Source organism: Panthera pardus, unplaced genomic scaffold (assembly GCF_024362965.1).
Source record: "Panthera pardus isolate Hobbes unplaced genomic scaffold, ASM2436296v1 HiC_scaffold_10, whole genome shotgun sequence".
Taxonomy (NCBI): Eukaryota; Metazoa; Chordata; class Mammalia; order Carnivora; family Felidae; genus Panthera; species Panthera pardus.
Genome location: NW_026526655.1, coordinates 22,598,301 through 22,624,511, shown reverse-complemented (window position 1 = coordinate 22,624,511; position 26,211 = coordinate 22,598,301). Strand labels below are relative to the sequence as shown.

The window sequence follows — 26,211 nt, the reverse complement described above, 5'->3', positions numbered from 1 at the left end:
ATCAAGGACCTAAAAGACCTGTACTCTGAAAACTAGAAGACATTGATAAAAGAAATTGAGAACATTCCAAATAGAATGATATACCATATTCATGAATTGGAAGAATATTGTTAAAATGTTCATACTACTCAAATCATTCTACACATTCAGTGTAATCCTTATCAAATATAAACAGCATTTTTCACAGAACTAGAACAAATAATTCTAAAATTTACATGGATCCACAAAAGACTCAAATTAGGCAAGCAATCTTGAGAAAAAACCAAAGCGGAGGTTTCTAACTACAATGGAACAATATAGTAATCAAAACAGTATGGTACTGGCAGCAAAATACCCAGGTCAATGGAACAGAATAGAGATCTCAGAAATATACCCATAATATTATGGTCAATTAATCTATGACAAAGGAGACAATACATACAATGTGGAAAAGAGAGTCTCTTCAATAAATGGTGCTGGGAAAACTGGACCACTTCCTTACACTATATACAAAAGTGAAGTCAAAATGGATTAAAAAGCTAAGTATGATACCTGAAATTACAATATTCCTGAAAGAGAATAAAAACAACTCTTGAACATCAATCTTAGAAATACATTTTTTGGCTCCTCAGGCAAGGTAAATAAAAGCAAATTTGACAACTAGAGTTACATCAAATTAAAAAGCTTTTGCACAGCAGAAGAAACAATCAAAAAAATAAAAAGGTAACCTACTGAATGGGAGAAGATATTTACAAATGTTATATTTGGTAAGGGGTTAATATTCAAAATATACAAAGAATCCTGTAACTCAATACCAAAAAAATAATCATATTTTAAAATGGGCAGAAAGGGACCTGAAGAGACATCTTTCCAAAAAAGACTCATATAGATAGCCAACAGACACATGAAAAGATGCTCAATGTTACTAATCATCAAGGAAATGCAAATCAAAATCACAATTACATATTATTCCACACCAGTCAGAATGCGAGTGTCAAAAAAGAAGTAAGTGTTGTCAAGAATGTGGAGAAAAGGGAATTCTGGTACACTCTTTGTGGGATTGTGAATTGGTGCAGTTACTATGGAAGACAGTATGGAGATGCCTCAAAAAATTAAAAACAAATGCCATATGATTCAGCAATTCTAAATCTGAGTATTTACCCAAAGAAAACAAAACTAATTTGAAATGATATATGCACCGTTATGCTTATTGCAGCATTATTTATAATAGCCAAGATAGGGAAGCAAACTAAGTGTCTGTCAATAGATGACCCAACTGGGGTGCCTGGGTGGCCCACTTGGTTAAGCACCTGACTGTTGATTTCAGCTCAGGCCATGATGTCATGGTTTGTGAGATCAAGCCCACCCTGGGCTCTGTGCTGACAGCCCAGAGCATGCTTGGGATTCTATCTCTCTGACCCCCCTCCACTCATGCTCATTTGCTCTATTTCTTTCTCTCTCTCAAAATAAACATATGTTAAAAAAAACCGAATGAATTAAGATGTGGCACACACATCACACACACAGTTCGTAGAATATTCAGCCATAACAAAGAATGAAATCTTGACCTTTGCAACAACTTGGACGGACTTATAGGGCATTATTTTACTGAAATCAGAAAAGAACAAATACTGTATGCTTTTACTTATATGTGGAATCTAAAAAACAGAACTAGCCAAAATGGAAAAAGAGCCCTAAATACAGAGAGCAAAGTGATAGTTGTCAGAGGGGAAGGCATAGGGGAATGGATGAAATAGATGCAGGGGATTAAGAGGTACAAGTTTGCAGTTATAAGTCACAGGAATGTAAAATACAACATAAGGACTCTAGTTAATAATACTGTGATAACTTTGGGGTTTTTTTGAATTTTTTTAAATGTGTGTTTATTTTTGAAAGAGAAAGAGACAGAGACACAGGGAGACCAGGGGCACGTAGAGACAAAGGGAGACCCAGAATCCAAAGCCATTTCCAGAATCTGAGCTCTCAGCACAGAGCCCAAAGCAGGGCTCAAACTCACAAACCCTGAGATCATGACCTAAGCCAAAGTTGGACACTTAACCAATGAGCCACCCAGGTGCCCCAATATTGTGATAACTTTGTAAAATGATGATAAATACATTTATCATGGTGAGCATGTAATATATATATAATAAAATGTTGAATTAATATGTTGTACACCTAAAACTAACAATGTATGTCAACTATAGTTCAATTAAAATAAAATTTAAATTTTTAAGTATTAAAAAAGACTAATCACATGTTGGTTTAAATTTTCTATGAATATAAAGCCAGGTCATCAGACTGTAATATACTAGAATATTACTTTAGATATTCATAAAGATGACTTCACAGAATTATGAGTTAATATATATTTAGCCCTTCATGTACCAGCCAAATTAGCTTAGCTTTCTGGCATAAATACTTTCCTTTCTCCTCAGGCTGTAGAATAGAAAAAGTTTATAGACAATTTGGGTTGTCATTCTTGCACTAACACTAGCTCTGTTATCTTGATGATGTTACTTAACTTCACTATGATTCAATATCTTTACCTATAAAAATGAAAATGTTTACTTCACATGCAGTTTTTAAAAATTACACAATAGAAAATTTTCAGAAAACAGTAGATATTCAATAAATGGAAAGCAGTGATTTTATCTTTTATTATCAACCCCTTGAAATCATTTTAAAGTTAACATATCAATTAGGTATTAGGTCTGTATTTCCTCAAGTAATGGATTGTTATGAAAGATTTGGAATTTAGGCAGTCTACGATTTCAGAGATTTAATTATTTTCTAAAAACCAGATTTGTTTAAATATTTAGCCACTGTAAACTTATACAGGACTTTCACATTTGATTTTTTTTTCTTTTGGGGAGGAGGTGCTATTATCTTGGCTATAATTCTTTTTTTTTTTTTTTAATTTTTTTCAATGTTTATTTATTTTTGAAAGATTGTGAGAAAGGCAGAGAAAGAGGGAAACAGAGGATCCAAAGCAGGCTCTGTGCCAACAGAAAAGAGCCCAATGTGGGGCTCAAACTCACAAACCATGAGATAATGACCTCAGATGAAGTTGGATGCTTAACCAACTGAACCACCCAGGTGGCCCTCTTGACTGTACTTCTCATTACTGTCTACTTTCACCCAATGGATGATGTTTCCCTGGAATAGGAAGAATGAAGTTCTAAAAATAAGGATACAATTATTACTAATTCAACACCTCAACATTGACTAAGGAAGGCTGATAGTATTTTCTTCCCCACAGAAAATGCTCCATGCTTCAGAAGTGCTATTTCTTCATAATGAAGTTAGTGCTGACACAAGTGTCCATGAAGATCAAAACTCCTAAAATATTAGAACTCTATAAGTCTTAAAATGTAGTAAATGTTATGGTTTAAATAGTGAAAAATGAAAAACACTAAAGGTGGTTTTATTACTTTAAAATATTAAAAAATAAAGCTTTAATTAAATTTTTATTATAAAATATAAGCCTTTGGGTCCTTTCTCTACTCATGAAAAATGGGGGGAAAATATCACAGACTATGACTTGCTCTAAACCACACTTTACCATAGTTTATCTGATCCCCAGAAATGAACCAAAACTAGATTTTCCAAGAGGAGAGGGGCCAACATGGTGGAGAAGTAGGGGGAATCCATACATCCCACGTCTCTCAAACAAAGAAATGTAGAAGCCAAAGGACTTTGAACACCAGAGCCTAGGAGGAAAAGAGATTGAATCTACTAGGAAGAAAATGGGAAAGCTGGAAAAAAGATAGGGCTGCTCCAAGGAACAAATCAAAGCACACCTGGTAGAGGGTCCAAAATATTACTACGAGTAGGGTAATAAAATAACCAAAGTCACAACAACAGAGAGCAAGTGACAATCCCTGAAAAAACACCTCCTGAAGGGCCAGGCCCTGGACAGTGTATGACCCTCCTTTAATATAGCAGTGCTCACAGGTGCAGAGCACACAAGCTTTTAAAATGCATAAGGGACAGAAAACTAGCCAATTGACAAAACAGAAGAATCCTCCTCAAAAGAAGTTCTAGGAAGTAGTGACAGCTAATGAATTCATCAAAACCAATTTAAGCAATATAACAGAACAGGAATTAAGAATAATAGTCATAAAATTAATTGCTGGGATTGAAAAAAGCATAGAGGACAGCAAAGAATCTATTGCTACAGAGATCAAGGGACCAAAAAAAAGTCATGATGAATTAAAAATGCTAAATGAGGTGCAAAATAAACTGGAGGTGGCCACTGCATGGATTGAAGAGGCAGAGGAGAGAATAGGTGAATTAGAAGATAAAATTATGGAAAAAGAGGAAGCTGAGAAAAAGATGAAAAAATCCAGGAGTACGAGAGGAGAATTAGAGAACTGTGATGCAATCGAATGGAACAATATCCGTAATTCCAGAAGAAGAGGGAGAGAAAGGGGCTGAAGGTATACTTGAACAAATCATAGCTGAGAACTTCCCTGATCTGGGGAAGGAAACAGGCATTGAAATCCAAGAGGCACAGAGAACTCCCTTCAGACATAACTTGAATCGATCTTCTGCATGACATATCATAGCGAAACTGGCAAAATACAAGGATAAAGAGAGAATTCTGAAAGCAGCTAGGAATAAACGGGCCCTAACATACAAAAATAGACACATAAGGGTAGTAGCAGACCTATCTACTGAAACTTGACAGTCCAGAAAGGAATGGCTGGAAATCTTCAATGGCAGCAACGTGCAGAAGAATGAATCTAGACCACTTACACCATTCACAAAAATAAACTCAAAATGGATGAAGCACCTAAATGTGAGACAGGAAACCATCAAAACCCTAAAGGAGAAAGCAGGAAAAACCTCTCTGACCTCAGCGGCAGCAATTTCTTACTTGACACATCTTCAAAGGCAAGGGAATTAAAAGCAAAAATGAACTATTGGGACCTCAGCAAGATAAAAAGCTTCTGCACTGCAAAGGAAAGAATCAACAAAACTAAAAGGCAACCAACGGAATGGGAAAAGATATTTGCAAATGACATATCAGATAAAGGGCTAGTATCCAAAATCTATAAGGAACTCACCAAACTCCACACCCTAGAAACACATAATCCAGTGAAGAAATGGGCAGAAAACATGAATAGACACTTCTCTAAAGAAGACATCCAGATGGCCAATAGGCACATGAAAAGATGCTCAACATTACTAAATGAGGCTAAAATGAACAAATCAGGAAACTCTAGATGCTGGCGAGGATGTGGAGAAACAGGAACCCTCTTGCACTGTTGGTGGGAATGCAAACTGGTGCAGCCACTCTGGAAAACAGTGTGGAGGTTCCTCAAAAAATTAAAAATAGATCTCCCCTATGACCCAGCAATAGCACTGCTAGGAAGTGACCCAAAGGATACAGGAGTGCTGATGCAAAGGGGCACTTATACCCCAATGTTTATAGCAACACTTTCAACAATAGCCAAATTATGGAAAGAGCCTAAATGTCCATCAACTGATGAATGGATAAAGCAGTTGTGGTTTATATATACAACGGAATACTACTTGGCAATGAGAAAGAACGAAATATGGCCTTTTGTAGCCATGTGGATGGAGCTGGAGAGTGTTATGCTAAGTGAAATAAGCCAGGCAGAGAAAGACAGATACCATATATTTTCACTCATATCTTGATCCTGAGAAACTCAACAGAAGAACAGGGGGGAGGAGAAGGGGGGAAAAAAAAGTTACAGAGAGGGAAGGGGCAAACCGTAAGAGACTCTTAAATACTGAGAATAAACTGAGGGTTGAAGGGGGATGGGAGGGTGATGGGCATTGAGGAGGGCACCTTTTGGGATAAGCACTAGGTGTTGTATGGAAACCAATTTGACAATAAATTTCATATTAAAAAAATAAACTTAAAAAAACTAGATTTTCCTCTGACATCAGTAAATGATATTCTAAAATCTTTGCAAAGCTCCAGGTGCATGGGGTCCCTGAATAAATATTATTTCAACACTGATCAGCTGCATAGGTGAGGACCAAGTTAGGAAACAGGTCTACAAGGATTCCTTAATGAAAGCAGGTGGCTGTTGATATTCTAAATAGATTCAATAATTAGTTCGAACATTTTTAGGACTTTAGGTGCATCTCACAAGGGATTTGTGTAATGTTTAGAAGACAGCTCATGTAGGAAAGCACCTGTTCAAGATATTCATTCATGCTCACCTACTAGGGGAAAATATTTTATAAAACCAAAGTTCTGTTCCTAGCAAGGAAATACTTTATGTTTTGGATTTATTGACCTACCAAAATTTAGGAGTTTCTATGGTGCCAAAGAAATGCCTTCTTAAACAAGATATGAATTTCATGTGAAAGACATATATAATTATTATATTCATTTAAAACTATTTAGAGCAAGCATATAAAACATACTCTGTGGAGCAAAATTTACTTGCTTAATAAAATTCCATACTAAGTGTAAGTAATGTTACATTTTATCTTCAACAGCTGTTGTATCCATTACACATTATCTACTCTAAGTTAAGGTAAACATATCTGCTTGACTATAGTACTAAAACAAGGTATCAAAGCTTTCCCTGCTCTATTGTCATTTTTATGTATGTTTTTAGCCAGAGAATTTTAAAATGCATTTATTTCTTAACATATGTTTATCCTTTGACACAAATTAATCTTTGTGCAAGCAGTACAACCTTATAAGAGAAAAGTTAAGGTCTTTTAGCAAGCATATACATAGTAAAAATACTGGAAAAGTTTATAAATTGTTACTGGAGCTCAGGCAAGTTAAATTCCCAACTAATTTTTTTTCTGAAATTTATTGATTAGAAATAGGATGCAAAATAAACTAAATCAAATTTCACATCTCCTTCAACGGTGTTTTTGAAATTCTGAGTAATGACCCAGGTTGAGCCATTAATGCAAATCCTCAAAACTTAAATAGTTTCTTGATACTTTTCATTTTGAGGCATCTTTTAAAGAAACAACAGATGCCTCTCCACATGCATTCTAAAAATCAATACAATTAATCAATAATACTCTCTGCAGGTAATAAATGCTGAGAAGCATTTCTGCCTATCTATATTGATCGAGAGAATTGCTTCAAATTGGTTCTGATGTGTATAAAAATCATTTCCTTATTGATCAAAACCTCTTTCCCCCTCTCTGATATGTTATTTTATATATGGCACACAATTTTTATAGACTTCACTTTTGTATATTTGTGATAAATTTCCTATGATCTGTGTATGAAACTAATTTGAATGAAATGTAAAATGGGTATTTTTGTTTGGGGGAATATATTGTTGAAAATTTAATCAAGGCATGAACAATTATGAGAAATTACTGAAGTTATTTTAATGAGAAATGAAATGATGTATTTCATTCACATTTTCATTATTTGTAATAAACATAAAAGTTTTGAGTCTGCTTCTATTGCTTGTAACAGAATTTCATTCATGCAGACATATGTGTTTAGTCCAGAATGATGTTATTCTTGATGATATAATAGAAAACTGCACAGTTTTAGGCAACTGTTGACTCATAATACTGCTGTCAAATTATATTTTGTAACATGATATATTTATAAGTGAATTTTGTGACCCTTTTTTTTTAAATATAAGTGTACAAACACAGGGTAATAAGAAAAGTGTGTCTTCTAAGTTAACTTTCTAAACAATAAGTTTATACTTTCAATATATAGCATTTAATTAATTTCATTAAATAGGATTCTATTCACTTGACCCAAACAATATGTGAAACTAGGGGTACCTGAATGGCTCAGTGGGTTAAGCGTCAGACTCTTGATCTCAACTCAGGTCATGATCTGAGGTTCATGGGTTCAAGCCCTGCATCTAGCTCTGTGCCATCAGTGCAGATCCTGCTTGGGGTTCTGTTTCTGCTTCTCTCTGCCCCTTCCTGCTTGTGCTCACTCACTCTCTCTCTCTCAAGATAGGCAAATAAACTTAAAAAAAAAATATGTGAAGTTACAGTTGCCTTAGCTAATAGTACCTGATAACTGATGGCTCATTGGGTAAGTTATTCAATGAAAGACTTTTCCAAATAAGCTCAACTTTCAAACAATCTCAGCTTTAAATACATTTACTAGTGTACTGAATTACTCCTCTAATAAAGGAGCACCTGGGTGGCTCAGTAGGTTGAGCGTCAGCCTTCAGCTCAGGTCCTGATCTCAAGGTTCATTGGTTGGAGCCCAACATCGGGCTCTGGACTGACAGCTCAGAGGTTGGACCTGCTTTAGATTCTGCATCTCCCTCTCTCCCTGCCCCTCCCTTGCTTGTTCTCTGTCTCTGTCTCTCTGTCTTTGTCTCTAAAATAAATAAAGATTAAAAAAAGAAAAATCAAAGATTCCTATCAATATTATTTAGTAAATTTTAAAACCTACACTACCTGTTTTCCTTATTTAAATGTTCCATTACAAATGGCATCATTTTTGCTAGTAAATATACCACCTTGGAAAGTGTTACTGAACCACTATCTTTGCAAGACTTAACTACAAATTTATTTTATTCATCTGTTCTACGTGAGGGAGAGAGAGAAGATGGTGGAGTAGGAGGATTCTAAGCCCCCTCATCCCACAAATACAACTGGTTACATCAATGTAAATAACCCAGAAAATGACCTGAAGATTGGCAGGGCAGATTCCATAACTAAATATAGAGAAGAGGCCACATTGAATAGTGTAGGAAGGGCAGAGATGTGGTCAGGAGATAAAAGTACCTGTGGGACTGTCCACATGAGGAACACAGTGGTTGCAGAGAGGGGAGAGAAACAGACCCTCATACCAGGCACCCCAAGCAATAGGAACCCACACAGGAAAATAAATCCCTATAACATTTGGCTTGGAAAACCAGAGGGACATAATTTCACAAGTACTTACAATCAGTGGGGTTTAACCCCCCTGGAACTTTACAATAATCTGGCTTGGCTCTGATATTGGAAGACAATAGGAAACTGAATCTCTGCCCTTAAAAAGACAGCACAAATAATAGCCCCACAGAGATACTGTATGGAAGCAGCAGTTTGAAAAATGCCTGGGGTATATGGGAGGCAGATTTGTTTAATCATCTCAGAGTGTGTGCTGGAGGAATGGGAATTGTTAGAAAACTTCTCCAGGAACAAGGGAGCTAGTGAGTGCAATTTCCCTTCCCTGCTCCTCAATCTAGATACAAGGCCACCTGCAGGAATTCACATAGCACCAACACTTTCCACCTAACTCACTAACTTGCTATATCAGCATGCTCTGACCCCTGTGTTCTCCTACAGACACACCCCCTCTAGCCAGGACAAAACTCCAGGTCTCCTCCCACAGCAAACACTGCTAACACTGTATGCCCCATCCCTGTACGCTTTTGCAGATTTTCCCCCTCCAACCCTGCCTGCCTCCGTCAGGCAACTTCAAGTCCCCTCCTGCAGCAGATCAGGGCAGACCTTGTTGGCAATGTGCATCCCACATTTCCAATATTTCCTTGGCAGGAGCCCTTCCAAAGTGACACCACAAGCTGGCAATATGCAAGCAGCCCTGACAAGGACCAGCACCATTCCAATGTGACTCTTGCCCCTGGAATAGGAAAAGATAACCACACACACCAGTCCAAATGCAGCCCCAAATATGGACTGCGAACAGATAACATCTGACTGCAGGCCCTCTCCACAAACAAAAGCTTCTCAGGGGACAACTCAGGGAAAGTACCCTGCAGTTCTGTGCTATTGCATCTCTAGCAAATGCCTGTTCTGACTCAACTCAAGCCCAAGGTAGCCCTAGACTGGCCCATAAATAACACAGGCACAAAACTCTGCATATAACAGGCAAAGAAAGCCATTGCAGATGACTAAACTGAAGGCAAATGTAGCTAAGCCACAACAGTATGGTGAATGCAACACACATAGGAGACACCCTTGAAGCACCAGATTCTAGTGAACAGGGGAACTCCACTGTAGGGCACTACAGTACCTCTTCTTTATAAGGTCACTATTTTCAAGAGCAAGAGATGTAGCTGACTTTTCTTACACATAAAAGCAGACACAGAGTTAGACAAAATGAGGAGACAGAGGAATATGTCCCAAATGAAAGAACAGGACAAAATCACAGCAAGAGAACTAAATAAAACAGAGATAAGTAGCATGCCTGATAGAAAATTTAAAGCAATGGTTGTAAAGATACTCAGTAGACTGGAGAAAAGAGTGGAGGCCCTCAGTGAGACCCTTAACAAAGAAAAAACATTAAAAAGGACCAATCAGAGATGAAGAAAGAAATTCATGGCCACTAAACCAGCCCTACAAGAAACGTTAAAGGGAACTTTTTGAACAGAAAGGAAAGACCATAGGTAATAGTAAAAAAAATAGGAAGCACAAAAGCAGTAAAATCAGGTATAGCTATAAAAATCAGCCAAGGAATTCACAATATAAAAGGATGTGAAGTATGACACCATATACCTAAAATGTAGGGAGGAGAGAAGAATGGATTCAAAGTTAAATAACCATCAGCTTAATTTAGACGGCTATATGCACAAGATATCATATGCAAACCTAATGGTAACCATAAATCAAAAACCTAATGGTAACCATGAATCAAAAAACAGTAATAGATATGCAAAAAATAAATGGAAAAGAATCAATGTCACTAAAGAAAGCCAGAAAACTGTGAGAGAAAAGAGCAAGAGAAGAAATAGAACTAAAAAACAGTCATAAGTAACAAAATGGCAGTCTATACACACTTATCAATAATTACTTTGAATTTAAATGGACTAAATGTCGGGTGTCTGAATGGCTCACTCGGTTAAGTGTTCAACTCTTGGTTTCAGCTCAGGTTATAATCTCATGGTTTGTGAGTTCAAGCCCCACACTGGGCTCTGCACTGAGGGTGCAGAGCCTGTTTGGGATTCTCTACCTCTCGCTTTGCCCCTCCCACACTCTCTCAAAATAAATAAACAAACTTAAATGGACTAAGTGCTCCAATCAAAAGTTATAAGGTGACAAAATGGATAAAAAAGCAAGAGTCATCTAAATGCTGCCTACAAGAGACTTATTTCAGGGGCTCCTGGGTGGCTCAGTTGGTTAGGTGGCTGATTTCAGCTCAGGTCATGATCTCGTAGTTTGTGGGTTTGAGCCCAGTGTCAGATTCTGTGCTGACAGCTCAGAGCATGGAGCCTGCTTCAGATTCTGTATCTCCCTCTCTCTATCTCACTCTCTGTTCCTCCCCTACTCTCTCTCTCTCTCAAAAATAAACATTAAAAAAATTTAATGAAAAAAGAGACTTATTTCAGAATTAAAGTCACACTCAGATTGAAAGTAAAGGGATGGAAAAGCATTTACTATGCAAATGGAAGTGAAAAGAAAGCCAGGGTAGCAAAACTTGTATCAGATAAAATAGACTGTAAAAAAAAGGCTGCAACAAAAGAAAAAGAAGGACACTATATAATCCTAAAGGGAACAATCCAATAAGATATAACAATGTAAATATTTACGCATCCAACATGGGCAGCACCCAAATACCTAAAGCAGTTAATAACAAACATAAAATAAGTATTGATTATAATATAGTAATAGTAGAGGATTTTAACACTCTACTTATATCCAAGCAGAAAACCAACAAGAAAACAGTGGCTTTGAATGATACTTTGGGCCAGATGGATCTAACAGTTATATTCAGAATATTCCATCCTAACACAGCAGAATACACATGCTTTTCAAGTGTTCATAGAACATTATGCAGAATAGATCACAAATTAGTCCACAAATCAAGTCTCAACAAATTAAAAAAGATCAATCATACTATGCATCTTTTCCAACCACAACACTATGAAACTAGAAATCAACCACAAGAAAAAAATCTGGAAAGAACACAAATACATGGAGGTTAAATAACATGCTACTAAACAATGAATAGTTCAACTAAGAAATCAAAGAGGAAATTTTTTTAAAATACATGGAGTCAAATGACAATGAAAACACAACAGTCCAAAATCTTTGGGATACAGCAAAAGCTGTCCTAAGAGGGAAGTTTATATCAATATATGCCTACCTTAAGAAGCACGAAAAATCTCAAATAAACAACTGAAACTTACACCTAAAGGAGATAGAAGAAGAAAAAACAAAACCCAAAACCAGTAGAAGAAAGAAAATATAGAAGATTAGAGCAGAAGTAAATGAAATAGAAATTAAAAAAATGATAGAATACATCAATGAACCCAGGACCTGTTTTTTGAAAAGATAAACAAAATTGATACCTTTAGCCAGATACATTAAAAAAAGAGAGAGATGATTCAAATAAACAAAATTAGAAATGAAAGAGGAGAAATAACAATGAAGATCACATAAATACAAAGGATTGTAAGAAAATATTATGGAAAAGTATATGCCAACAAATTGGACAACCTAGGATATAGTCATAGAAACAGAACCTCCCAAAACTCAATCAGGAAAAAATAGAAATTTGAACAGATAGATTACCAGCACTGAAATTTAATCATTAATAATAATAAATAAATAAAAACTCCCAACAAACAAATCTGTGACCAGATGGCTTCACAGGTGAATTCTAGCAACCATTTAATGAAGATTCAATACCTGTTCTTCTTAAACTGTTCCAAATATAGAAGAGAAGGAAAGCTTTTAAATTCATTCTGAGGCTAGCATTAACCTGATAGTAAAACCAGATAAAGAACCAGATAGTAAAACCAGAAAAAAAACCCACAACAACAACAACAAAAGAGAACTACAGGGAAGTTATCTCTGATAAACATAGATGCTAAAATCCTCAACAACATATTAGCAAACTGAATCCAACAATACATTTTAAGAAAATCTCTCAACATGATCAACTGGGATTTATTCTCAAGGTGAAAGAGTGGTTCAATAATCTCAAAGCAAACGACATGATACATCACATCAACAAGAGAAAGAATAAAAATCATATGATGTCAACAGATGCAGAAAAAGAATTTGACATTTACAATATCCATTTATGATAAAAACCCTCAACAAAGTAGATTTAGAGGGAACATACCTAAACATGATAAAGGCCATATAAAAAATTCACAGTTAACATCATACTTAATGGTGAAAAATGGAGACATTTTCTGCTAAGATAAAGAACAAGTTAAGAATGTCCACACTCAACACTTTTCTTCAACACAGTACTAGAAGTCCTAGCCAGAGCACTTGGAAGGAAGGAAGGAAGGAAGGAAGGAAGGAAGGAAGGAAGGAAGGAAGGAAGGAAGGAAGGAAGGAGGGAGGGAGGGAGGGAGGAAGGAAGGAAGGAAGGAAGGAAGAAAAAGGAAGGAAGGAAGAAAGAAAACGCATGTAAATTGGTGGGGAAGAAATGAAACTTTCACTATTTGCAGATGACATGATACTATATAGAGAAAACCCTAAAGCCTCCACCAAAAAACTACTTAGAACTGATAAATGAATTCAGTAAGGTGGCAGAATATAAAATCAATATACAGAAATTTCTTGCATTTCTATACACTAATAATGAAGCAACAAAAAGAGAAATTAAGAATCCCATTTACAATTGCACCAAAAATAAAAATTAAAAAAAAAAAAAACACCTAGGAATAAACTTAACCAAGAGGTAAAAGATCTGTACTCTGAAAACTATGAAATGCTGATGAAAGAAATTGAAGATGACACAAAGAAATGGAAAGATATTCCATGCTCCTGGGTTGGAAGAACAAATATTGTTAAAATGCTCATATTACCCAAAGCAATCTACAGATTTAATCCAATCCCTATCAAAATACCAATAGCATTTTTGACAGAACTGGAACAATCTTAAAATTTGCATGGAACCACAAAAGACTCCAAAGATTGCCAAAGCAATCTTGAAAGGAAGAACAGGAGCTCCTGGGTGGCTCAGTTGGCTCAGCATCTGACTTCAGCTCAGGTCATGATCTCGCGGTCCATGAGTTCGAGTCCCACATCAGGTTCTGTATTAACAGCTCGGAGTCTGGAGCCTGCTTTGGATTCTGATTCTGTGTCTCCCTTTCTCTTTGCCCCTCCCTGCTCATACTCAGTCTCTCTCTCTCTCCCTTCCCCCCCTGAATAATAAACATTTAAAAATTAAAATATTAAAAATAATAATGAAGATGGAAGTTTCACAATCCTAGATTTCAATATATTTTATGGTATACAAAGCTGTAGTAACCAGAACAGTATAGTACTGGCACAAAAATAGACACATAGATCAATGGGACAGAATAGAGAGTCCAGAAATAAACTCGTGAATATATGGTCAATTAATCTTCAACAAAAGAGGCAAGAATATGGAGTGGAAAAAAGACAGTCTCTTCAACAAATGGTGTTGGAAAAACTAGACAGCTACATACAAAAGAATAAAACTGGACCACTTTCTTAACACCATACACAAAAATGAAGTCAAAATGGATTAAAGACCTAAATGTGAGACCCAAAACCATGAAAATTCTAAAAGAGAGCACAGGCAGTAAGTTCTCTGATGTTGGTCATAGCAACATCCTTCTAAATATGTCTCCTGAGGTAAGGGAAACAAAAGCAAAAATAAATTATTGGGACTACATAAAAAGTTTCTGCACAGAAAAGGAAATAATCAACAAAACTAAAAAGCAGCATGCTGAATGGGAGAAGATAGTTACAAATGACATATCTGATAAAGGGTTAGTAGCCAAAATATATAAAGAACTTACTTATATAACACAACACCAAAAAATAAAATAAAATCCAATTAAAAATGGACAGGAGACATTAACAGACATTTCTCCAAAGATACAGATGGCCAACAGACACATGAAACACCATTCAACGTTACTAATCATCAGAGAAATGCAAATCAAAAACAGAATGCGATATCAATTCACACCTGCCAGAATGGCTCAAATCAAAAACACAAGAAACAACAAGTATTCACAAAGGTGTGGAGAAAAAGGAATCCTTATGCACTGTTGGTGGGAGTATAAACTAGTGCAGCCACTGTGGGAAACAGTGTGGAGTTTCCTCAAAAAATTAAAAATAGAACCAGCATATGATCTTGTAATTCCACTACTGGGTATTACTCAAATAATACAGATATACTAATTTGAAAAGATACATGTGCCCCTATGTTCTTTACACTATTACAGCATTATTTACAACAGCCAAATTATGGAAGCAGCCCAAGTGTCCATCAATAGATAAATGCATAAAGAAAAAAAAAAATAGATGAATGTATAAAAATAGATGAATGGATAAAGCACACACACACACACACACATGCATGCACAGGATGGATGATTATTTAGCCATTAAAAAGAATGAAATCTTGCTATTTGCAACAACATGAATGGATCTAGAAGGTAAAATGCTAAGCAGAATAAGTCAATTAGAGAAAGACAAACACCATATGATTTCATCCATATGTGGAATTTAAGAAAAAACAAATGAACAAAGAAAAAGGGAAACAAAGCAAAAAACAGACTTTTAATCATAGATAACAATGGTGTAGAGAACATTCTGATGGTTATCAGAGGGGAGGTGGGTGGGAGGATGGGTGAAATCAGTGAAGGGGGGATTAAGAGTGCTCTCATGATGAGCACTGAGTAATGTATAGAATTGTTGAATCACTGTATTGTATACCTGAAACTAATATAATGCTGTATATTTATGAGAATTCTTAAAAAATGTTTTATGCATCTCAATTTTTATTTGCAATTTCAGGGAATATGAATTGTCATATTGACAACTGAGTTCCCAATAACTCTCCCTTAGATAATTTTATCAATCTAACAACTTAACTTTGTCTGTAATTCTGAAGATATCCTTCAGGTAAAAGAAATTAAGTTGACATCTTTCAACAAAACAAGAAATTTCTCATTCCATGAATAACCTGTGTAAGGAATTGGGAAAAATATATTAACTATATTCAAAAATACTGTTTAGGAGAGTCTGAGAAAAGGTTAGTCAAATAAGCATCAGAAGGAAGCTATATTCTTGTTTTTGTTTCCTCTAGAGCAAAAATGACATGATAAATTTTTATAACATATAAAATACAAAACACATATAAAACACTTATCTGAAGTTGTGGAGGTATTTTTTTGTGTTTGATTTGTTTTGATATTTGCTCACTAAGGCACTGTTGAATGTCGGGTACATGGATGGACTCTGAGTGCTACAAGAATAAAAGCTGCTTTTCTAAGCACCCCCACCCTTATTCCCAGGGCGCTAATTGTACAGTAAGATTCTTGGAGTCAATAAGTGCCATTAGGGTAACCACAGAAATGAAATTTTGAAATATTTCTTTTAGTTAAATAGAAATTAACTTTAAAGTATTCCTAGGAGCAAGCACATATTTAGCTGGAAACTGGAGCGACACACCCAAGAGATGTTTACTCTGACTCATACTGCATTTTAGTAAAGGAAGCTTAATCACAGTAGGAGGGACAATATTGAGCCAATCAGTAAAAATTCATCTGAGGTATTAGGGTATGATGTAAATGATGAGAGCATGAGCTTTGGAGTCATATAGCCCTCAAGTCCAGACTCCACTACTTATAAGCTGTGTGGCCTTGGAGAAGTCACTTTCATCTCTCTAAGCCTCATTTTCTTCTTGTATGAAGTAGGATATGTGCTGGCACTGTCCAATAGAAATATAATATGAACCACATACATAATTAAAAATTTTTAGTAGCCATGCTTTTAAAAAATAGGTGAAATTAATTTTATAATACATTTCATCACATGTAATCAAAACAAAATTAATAAAATATTTTGCATTTTGTTCCTCAAGTCCGAAATCTGCTGAACATTTTACAATTACTGCATATTTCAGTATGCTGCAAGTGCTTAAGTATTTCAAGTGCTCAATAGCTGCATGTGAGTCACATATGCTATAGTGGAATGTGCTGGTATATATCTACCCCATAGGGTTCTAAGGATAAAATGAGATAACATGTATAAAGGACTTAGAACAGTGCTTGGCAGATAACAAAGACTAAAATATTTAATTGTGAAAAATGTTACTACTAATACTGAGGATTGAGTACAACAGCCTATGTTGTACTCATTCCCCTCAGCTGGGAGGGGAATGCAAAAATATGGCATGTCCCTGTTCCCAAGTAATTACAAAGTTAAGAAGGTAAGACAAATACACAGCTAACATATATTTATTGTGGCATCTTATTACATATGAATGGCACGAATAAAATGAAATGAATGTTCAGAAAAGCAAGATCTCCACTAGAGATGTCTTATATCAACAAGAAGAAGAAAGTCATTTTGAACTGGGACTTAACAAATGGGTTCACTTTTATTATGAAGATATGGTTGGGGACCATGGAAATAGCTAAGAAAAATATTTCACCAGAGGGAATAACAGAAGCAATAATCCAAAGATGGGGAGGTGAAAAATAAATGCAAGAAATGGTGGTAAATCATTTGATGGAGAATATAGGGTTCATGTAAAAGTGTATTTGATTAAATAAATGCCAATTTGGAGTATAGAGGTCTTAAAAGTCATGCTAAGCTACTAGAACATTATTCAGTGTCAGAAGGCAATAGTAAAAAGAGCACAGATTTGGGAGTCAAAGATCTGATTTCAACCAGGTTCTTCAACTGCCATAAATACTTTTTCTTGCCTTGGGGAAGTCATTCATCTCAGCTGTTCATTTGCAAAAAGAGATGTTTGAATGTAAAAGCCTGAAAGGGGCACCTGGGTGGTGTCAGCTCATGTCATGATCTTGCAATTTGTAAGTTTGAGCCTCACATCCGGCTCACTGCTGTCAGTGTGGAGCCCACTTGGGAAACTCTGTCTCTCTCTCTTTCCCTTCCTCTCTCACTTCTGTGCATTCTCTCTCAAAAACAAAATAAATATTTTTTTAAAAATTTAAATAAATAAATAAAACAAAACCTGAGCATGTCAGAGTTGTAAGGAGTCTCTTTGTTGCTGCTGCTGCTTTTGGTGTTGTTCTATTAAAATTTATGGTATTTTAAAATAGGAGGGACATTACTGAAGAAACACCTTAGGAGTTAATATATGTAGATTTTAAAGTAAAGAAATGATAATAAAAATGATCATTTGGTGTACCATTTCAATGGCGGTGACAAATAAAAACAAGGACTTGTCATTCTGTGAACGTAACAGCTGAAAATTAGCAAACAGTAGAAAGTTAGTAAAAATGAATGGATAGAACTTGGGCTGAGGTTGGAGAGGGAGAAAGTTGAGAAATGAATGTCACTGTAGTTTGATGTCTGGAAAACAGAATATAGTACCAAAACAGAAATGGAAGAACTAAAAAGATAATTTTGACAGAAATATGAGAAGGGATTTAACATGAATATCTTTATCAGTTGGGTATGATTTTTAATATGTATGATATATGCATTATAAGGTTATATATTTAAGAATTAATGGAGATACATATATCTCCCTCAAGAATATGGATGTTTTAGTTTTAGAGTCCCATAAAGTAGTAAAATCAACACTGAATAAAAGACTTATGAGATTAACACGAGCATTAAACTTAAGAGCCTATTTACCTATGAAATTCAGTGGCATTCATAGAAAAGCCCCAAAGTGTCATACTTACCTGAATCTTAATTTATACAAGAAACACTAAGGTAAGAAATGAAGCAAGACTTTTTGAATAATAAAGATTTTGACTAAAGTTCCAGATTTACCTTTTCTGAGTCCCATTCTCCATTAGCTAAAAAGGGAGAATCTATCTCTACCTCTCAGGGTTAAATGCAGAACATGTGAGGTAACATGTGGTGCTCTAGATACCCAATAAATGATAGCTATTGTTTCATGTCATTCTGATAAACCCGAACGACAAAGAAACGTACTCCTATCCTTTCTACTTAAAAAAATGTCATAAGGGTCTTATCACATCTTAACTCCTATGCAACAAGCAGGGATTAAGTACTCAATGTGTCAAGTTTCACGATTGGTGTCAAAATATAACCTTCAGACGCCTGGCTTGATCTCTGGGTTGTGAATTTGATCTCCACGTTGGATGTAGAGATTACTTAAAAATAAAATCTTTTGGGGTGCCTGGGTGGCTCAGTCAGTTGGGCGTCCAACTTTGGCTCAGGTCATGATCTCCCAGGGTTCAAATCCCACGTCAGGCTCTGTGCTGACAACTTGCAGCCTGGAGCCTGCTTCAGATTCTGTGTCTCCCTTTCTGTCTGCCCCTCCCTTGCTCATACTCTGTCTCTCTCTCTCTCTTTCAAAAATAAATAAACATTTACAAAATTAAAAATATATATATTAAAAAATATATTGTAATCTTAAGAATTTGCCTTGGTTAGCAGGCAAGTGTTAAAAAGTTTAAAATAACTCTTGGCTCTTCTAGGTGTAGATTCTTAAAATCAAATTGAGTTTTCACACATATATGTATCTAAAATGAATTAAAAACTTTTCACTTTGAAAAAGTGCCAATATTTCATTTGCACATTCTATTAGCATGGGATTAAGACTTTCCAATTTGTTGGTTTATCCAAAGTTATTGCATATACCCAGAAAAAATTTTACCACTGGATTTTCATGAGCTAATTCATTCTATAAACTTCTTCAAGAGATTCTATTGCTAATGTAGCTTAAATAAGTAGGTGCATTCAAATATTCAAGTTTTTATACCAAATCCAATTGAGATGGCTTTGTATAAGACACTATTAGACATATTTTTCAAAAATTTACCTTTTAAACAAAGCATAAAGAAGCCATGCCATCAGCAAATTTATATATTTATATAAATATAAATATAATATTTATTAATAAATATAAATATTTACCACCCGACTGGGTGGCTCAGTCGGTTAAGCATCCTACTTTAGCTCAGGTCATGATCTCATGGTTCGTGAGTTGGAACCCCACGTCGGGCTCTGCTGACAGCTCAGAGCCTGGAGCCTGCTTCGGATTCTGTGTCTCCCTCTCTCTGCTCCTCCCCCACTCATGCTCGCTCTCTCTCTCTCTCTCTCTTTCAAAAATAAATAAAGCTTAAAAAATTTTAGAACTAAAATTTCAGAGACCTACTAATTTTCAAAGGTTGACTGTCTCATTTAATAGCAGAGCAATAGTTTGGGTAGGTAAAATTTACTGCTTATCTTCTAAGCCAAAAGAAATTGGAAAATTCATCCGATAGAGTAAAATGGATACTCACACACGTAATCCTCATTCAAACCTCATCGGTCATCAAAGAAGATGCTGATTTAATCAATAAGAAAGTATTCTGAAGTCTTGGTAAATAAAAATACAGATTAAGTTTTTCAGAGATGTGTGAATGAAGAGATAGTAATAAGCACTCACTGTTGATATATACTAAGTTATTTATATTAAAGAATAGCAGTTACAAAATTATGTCAATCTTCTCCACCTGCTTATTTTGTTTCTATTCTGTGAAAAGTTTGGTCATCCTAAAAACTTAAATGTTAACAAAAGAAACAAAGCAAGTCATTTTTTATATAATAGATGTTCAAATCTTTATATTTTATTTTAAAATACATTTATGAATCAACTTGGCTATTTCTATTTTTAAATCAGTGTTGGTTAACTACTCTATGTTTTTAAATTAGATACTTTAAATCTATGTGATGTTTATGGGATATGTGCATTCACAACTTGGTATAATTATTCTTATTAAAATACTATGCTAAATGACATTTAAAATAATCTATTCAGGAATTACAAGTTGCATGACAATTGTTTTGGTTAAATTTTGTTATAACATTTTAATCAAATATTTAAAGTATAAATATATAATTTATCATTTTTTGTTATTTCACATTTTTAAGGAAGCATATTAACTTTAATATAAGCATTAGTACAAATTTTCATAAATTGTCATCATACTGCTAAAAATTTTATTTCTACCATATTTTTATTCCATTGATTAAGTTTTGCTGTGGAGAAATCTTCCTAAATTTGTCATTAAGACTGTGACATTGAAAAAAAAAAAAAGACAAATGATTTATATCATGATTTATTTTTCATTGCCAATCACCAAGATATTTAGAAAGATACTTATGCACATGTCTGTAAATACTCCATTTTCTAGAGATGCTATCAATAATCATACTGTGATTTTGTTTTTTGTTTTGTTTTGTTTTTGAGAGTGCCATCTCTCTCTCACACCAACTAGATACTAGTGTAGTAACTGACACATTCTGATAAGTAATTTGGAAAATCTTCTAGCCTAGAAAGAGTTCAGCATTTCAATTCCCAGTAAAGCTAATTTTAGGTCAGACATTGTATGCCATGTAATAACTCATATACTTTTTTTTTTAATTTTTTAAGTTTATTTATTTTCAGAGAGACAGAGACAGCGTGAGTGGGAGAGGGGAAGAGAGAGAGGGAGAAAGAGAGAGAATCCCAAGCAGGCTCCACACAGCCAGCCCAGGGTCCCATGTGGGGCTTGAACTCACAAACTGTGAGATCATGACCTAAGTGGAAATTGAGTCTGATGCTTGACTGACTGAGCCAACCAGGTGACCCTAATGTATATACTTTGAAGTTGAACATGATTATAAATTTACACACATTTTAGGAATGAGTTATTTTATATATATAATCAGAATCTTGCAATCGTCTGAAAATGAGTTCAAGTAAACCTGAAAATCTCACCATTAACTTGCTGACTAAAATCTGTTCTATCAGAGATGAAATTTTGAAAAACCTGAGGCATGGTGCTGCTGAATTATATAACCCTATCATTAGGTTCTTGTATTATTTTCTCTGTTCTATTGAACTTTCAGAAGTTACCAAGAACATTAATAACTGTTCCTAATTATGATTGTTAAAGATTTGACTTCAACAAAAGATAATTGTTTAAAGCTAAATCTTTTCCTTTCTCTTTATGGACTTTGATTCTGTTTGGTTTCAAAAATAGAAAATAATATTTGTCCTCTTCCCAGCTGTTATATGAAGACTACAAGAAAAATAGTAAAGTCACAAATAGCAATTGTCTATAGAATGAGGCTAGAAGTGGAATCCATATGTAATGCCTCTGTCAGCAAAGACTTGTAGAAGAGGGTTTATAATAAATATTCGCATCTGCTTCTTTGGACACTCTAATCCATCCTAAGGATCTTTGCTGTGTCAGGCTTTGTTCTAGATGAAGTAGCCCAGTAGTTATAAAGGTTTGCAAATAGGCCATATTTATCATGGTTAGCTTTACTTTTATAACTTTTCTCTGTTTTTGAAATAATCATGACAATTTGTAATATAATTTGTGATTAAATATTTTACTGTGACTTTTACAACAATATCATTAAAAAATTTTTACTGTGAAACAAAAATTTTATTTTCACAATGTATCACCTACTTACAATCTGTCAAGAAGGCATCATTGATAATAATACTATGCTGGATGTGGAAAACACAATGACTAAAATCCCAGGCTATGGATTCAAAGTGATTAAATGATAGCTCTCTCCATACGTTCCGTGTTCTCTTGAGCAAGACACTTTGCCTTTCCAAACCTCTCTTTGTTCATCACATAATGAAGTTAATATTTTCTTCATCATTAGATTCTTGTAAGGATTATATGAAGTTATTCATATACTAGGTACTAAATCTAGTATCTAACATGTTGAGAATTTAATTAATTTTAAATGTTATTACTGGAATAATAATATGCCTTCTAAGTATGATTAGATAATCCCACAGATAGTACTAATATTATACTTATCTACCCCACATACTGACTTTATATAAACTTATTCTATTATTTTTACTTACCTCTAAACTTCCTGATAGTTTGCTACTACTTTAATAAAAGTATTAGCATTGGATTGCTGATATGTTTTTCACTTGAAGGAAATTATTCACTAAAAATTATACAGTATAAAAATTATGAGAATACTCTGTGCTATATTTAGCTCTTATGCAATATAAATTTAGTTTAACATAATTTTGAATGTTAAATTAGAGTAAAAAAACCTAAGTCATCCTTTAAATGAGAGTATCTATTTTCACTCCAACTCCAAAAGAAAGTTCATAAGTGTCATAATTTTTAAAGCATAAATGTATATTATAATTAAGTAAAGATTTAGCATAATTATAACAAGTTAAAGTATAATGCAAAGTTGAAAATGTAAATTATCCATTATATAGGGACATAGATTTTGAACCTATGCTTTTGGACATTTTTTCACAAATAATTGACTTGAAAAATGAACTTGCATTGCTCAGTTGATTTCATCCTCAACTTCTCAAAATTCTTTACTAATTCCCAATATAAAGAGAGTAGCAGGGCATTTGATGACCTCTGCATATAACGGAGGTAGAGCATTATGTTTTACTTCCTTATTTTAAACTTTTTATAATCTAACCATTGGCATGTTTTCATTTTGACTGGAATTATTTCCTACACAGATGAGAGCTCATATCTAATGACTGACATCTAACATGAGTGTTGAATTACAACTGAAACTGTTTCCATTGCTTATAAACTATGACTGCTTGAAATTAAACTTTGATATTCTCTCTTTCTCTCTCAGGTCGAGTTTTAGCTCAGGCGAGTGGCAATGGGGTTATCCATTTGCTGGATCTTAAATCAGGGCAGATTCACAAATTGATGGGCCACGAGAGTGAGGCTCACACAGTCGTGTTTTCTCATGATGGAGAGTATTTGTTTTCCGGAGGTTCTGACGGCACCGTTCGAACGTGGTCTTGACGGTCAGCATATCCCACTACAGAGGGCATTCCCTTTAAGGCTTGAAAATACCTTGCATAGTACCAAATCAGGAAATATCTGGTTAAATATTGCAAGCAGGTAACATTTACAATTTGCCTGCAAACATGCTTTGGACATGTATTTTATTGCTCGTACTGTTACCAATAAAAAAATAACTTTTGCTCATTTATTTGTGTCTGGGTCTCTTTTTCTTTCCCATTTTGATAAGAATTTAGAGACAGAGCATCTTTGCTAGGGGTTTGAAAGAAACAGCTTTACAATGACGCCTAATGACAGACTAGATGAATTACAGGAGATTGATTTTGAATGTTAGAGAACAAACTGCAGAACAGGGCTACTTTTTTTTTTTTTTTTTTTTAAATCAAATCCAAGCTGCAGGAAGACCTGAAGTTTAATCATGTAGCATACGCAAAGTCCTTCTGCAACCAAAGGGTCAAATAGAATCGGGGAGCATATGTTTTCACAGATTCTTTGACAATGATTATGCCTTATCTATTAATAATAATCAAGACTGCAGATGGCTTAAATCTAAATTCAACGCTTTTCCGGAACTTTCATCTCTGCAGCCCATCTAAGAATGCATTAGGTATAATTACAATGTTTTGTGTTTTTATTGTAATTTCAATACCAATAAGTATCTCGTATGTAAAAGGGCTTTCCCTCTCCTAATGCATGCATCAGCTGTATAAAGTGGGACTGCTTTAGAGAACACTCTAGCCTGGTCTAAAGCAGCAGCTCCGGATTTCGACCGTGCTGGGCTCTGAAGCCAGTTGTTGGCGCTGTCCGTGGTGCTGAGGAATTCCCGGCTGCCGGCGAATGAGCTCCAAATCAGCAGTCTGCAAACTGCTCTCAGTGATGCAGAAACCCAGCTAAAGTTGCTCCTTTCTTTCACGTCCACAGTTAGTATTTTCTGGTGTGTAAGAGGGGATTCAAGAAACATATTGTGGATGATGCTGATGGTACTGCCAGCGGAGTGGGCTTTAAGCTACAGCATGCTATTGCTTTTTGTGATCCTCAGAGCCTAGCCAAATCACCTCTACTGCCGTACCAAACACTGTGTAAGTGAACTCATGTGTGGAGGAGGTGTAATCAGCCGGTAAATTTCATAGAAGGATCTGAGAAAATGCTAAATATAAGTTCAACATGATTCTGCTACTGGGGTCTGGATTTCTACAGGACCAGCATTGCTTCTTGCTTTGAATTCTGAAGACAGGTCCAAAGCATCTTTCTTATGTGTGTCTGCTGTGTTTCTCTCTGGAAGGGCGGGAGACTGCTTCTTGACTGTGTTTTGAAATGGGAGGTAGAGAGAATGGATTACCTTTAATTCATGCCTGAAAATGTATTCTTTGGATAACTAAAGAGGAACTGCTTTCCTAAAACATACCTGATCTTTTAGTTCATGTTGGTCAATGACTCCCACCACCACCATTAACCTCCAGAGTGATTAGGTAAGTGTATCTTATGACATGAGTTATGTTTGTTTTCTCAAAGAAATAGATGCAGTCATTTAAAATCATATGTAGCAATATGGGGAGGGGGGAAAGTTTAGCTGGAAAGTGATCCTCAGTTTAGCAGTGTTTGCTTACTTATTAAAAATCTTCAGATAAACATTTTATTTGATTTCTCTAATATTTCTTCCCTTAAATAGTGTTTTTAACTGCACTAAAGCAGCTCTATTATGAAAAGGGAATTTTTAATACCCTAGGAACTTTGTTATATTAAAAAGAAAACCTTGTTTTCTACATGCAGATTTAAAAATGTATTTCATATAATAAAAGCACGTTTAAGGTTTATATAAAGTAGCCATTATACCCCTATTTTTACCTTTAAGTTTACATTTACCATAACACAATACATTAATGCCTACCTGTAGCTTGCAAAGAGATCAATTTCTTTCTATGTCCTTTTGAAGCAGAATGATATGTGTATTTTATATGGCTTATCTTGCATGTATTGACAGACACTACTGGAATACTACAAGGAAGCACAATAGCTTCCTTTTCTTCCAAGATAAACTTTATAAATATGTGAGAGATGTATAAATGCATGCCTTAATCAGTAAAATATATTTATGCTTTTTTCAGAAGCTTCTGTTATGTTTGTGGTCTCTGTAGTAATTTAAAGGAAAAAAATGCTTTGTCAAAGGGAGCTTCCAGCTTCTCAAGTAGAATTATAGGTTTGCATCTTTTTTTGTTCTGTCATGACTCATTATTTTTGACATATTTTAAAATAAATCTATCTCCTTTATCATTACCTACCCAAAAGGAATTCTAATATCAGAAAGCAGCTTTCTCTTAAAGGAGGGCATAAATATACTACCTTCCATTTTACTATTTCTATAACTTGCATATATTACTTAAAATGCAAATATAATAGTTGATGAAGTGTCCCAATGCTATCTTTTTGTTGTTTTTAAATTATCATCTGTATAGGTCATACTGAAAAGAGATGATTGATCATTACTCCTTACAATCTGAAAGTATACGAACACACAACATTTATAAATGATCTGAAAATGTCCTATATACAATATTAGCAATATTGGCATAAAGCCAATAGAATTTAAATAGACAAGTGA

At 34.9% G+C, this 26,211-nt stretch overlaps 2 protein-coding genes across 4 annotated transcripts in view; both read left to right on the top strand.

Moving 5' to 3' along the window:
• The window catches only part of SPAG16 (sperm associated antigen 16), a 1,004,062-nt gene extending 980,260 nt beyond the window's left edge, over window positions 1-23,802 (top strand). For both annotated transcript variants that reach the window (XM_053905193.1, XM_019446088.2), the window contains one exon: window positions 23,437-23,802. In XM_053905193.1, coding sequence (XP_053761168.1) covers window positions 23,437-23,612 — 176 coding nt within the window. In that variant the 3' untranslated portion in view covers window positions 23,613-23,802. The remainder of the gene's footprint in view (window positions 1-23,436) is intronic.
• A 557-nt stretch (window positions 23,803-24,359) lies between these two features.
• Window positions 24,360-26,211, top strand: part of VWC2L (von Willebrand factor C domain containing 2 like) — a 160,154-nt gene continuing 158,302 nt past the window's right edge. For both annotated transcript variants that reach the window (XM_019446086.2, XM_053905179.1), the window contains exon 1: window positions 24,360-25,081. The gene's annotated coding sequence lies outside the window, so the exon portion shown is untranslated. The remainder of the gene's footprint in view (window positions 25,082-26,211) is intronic.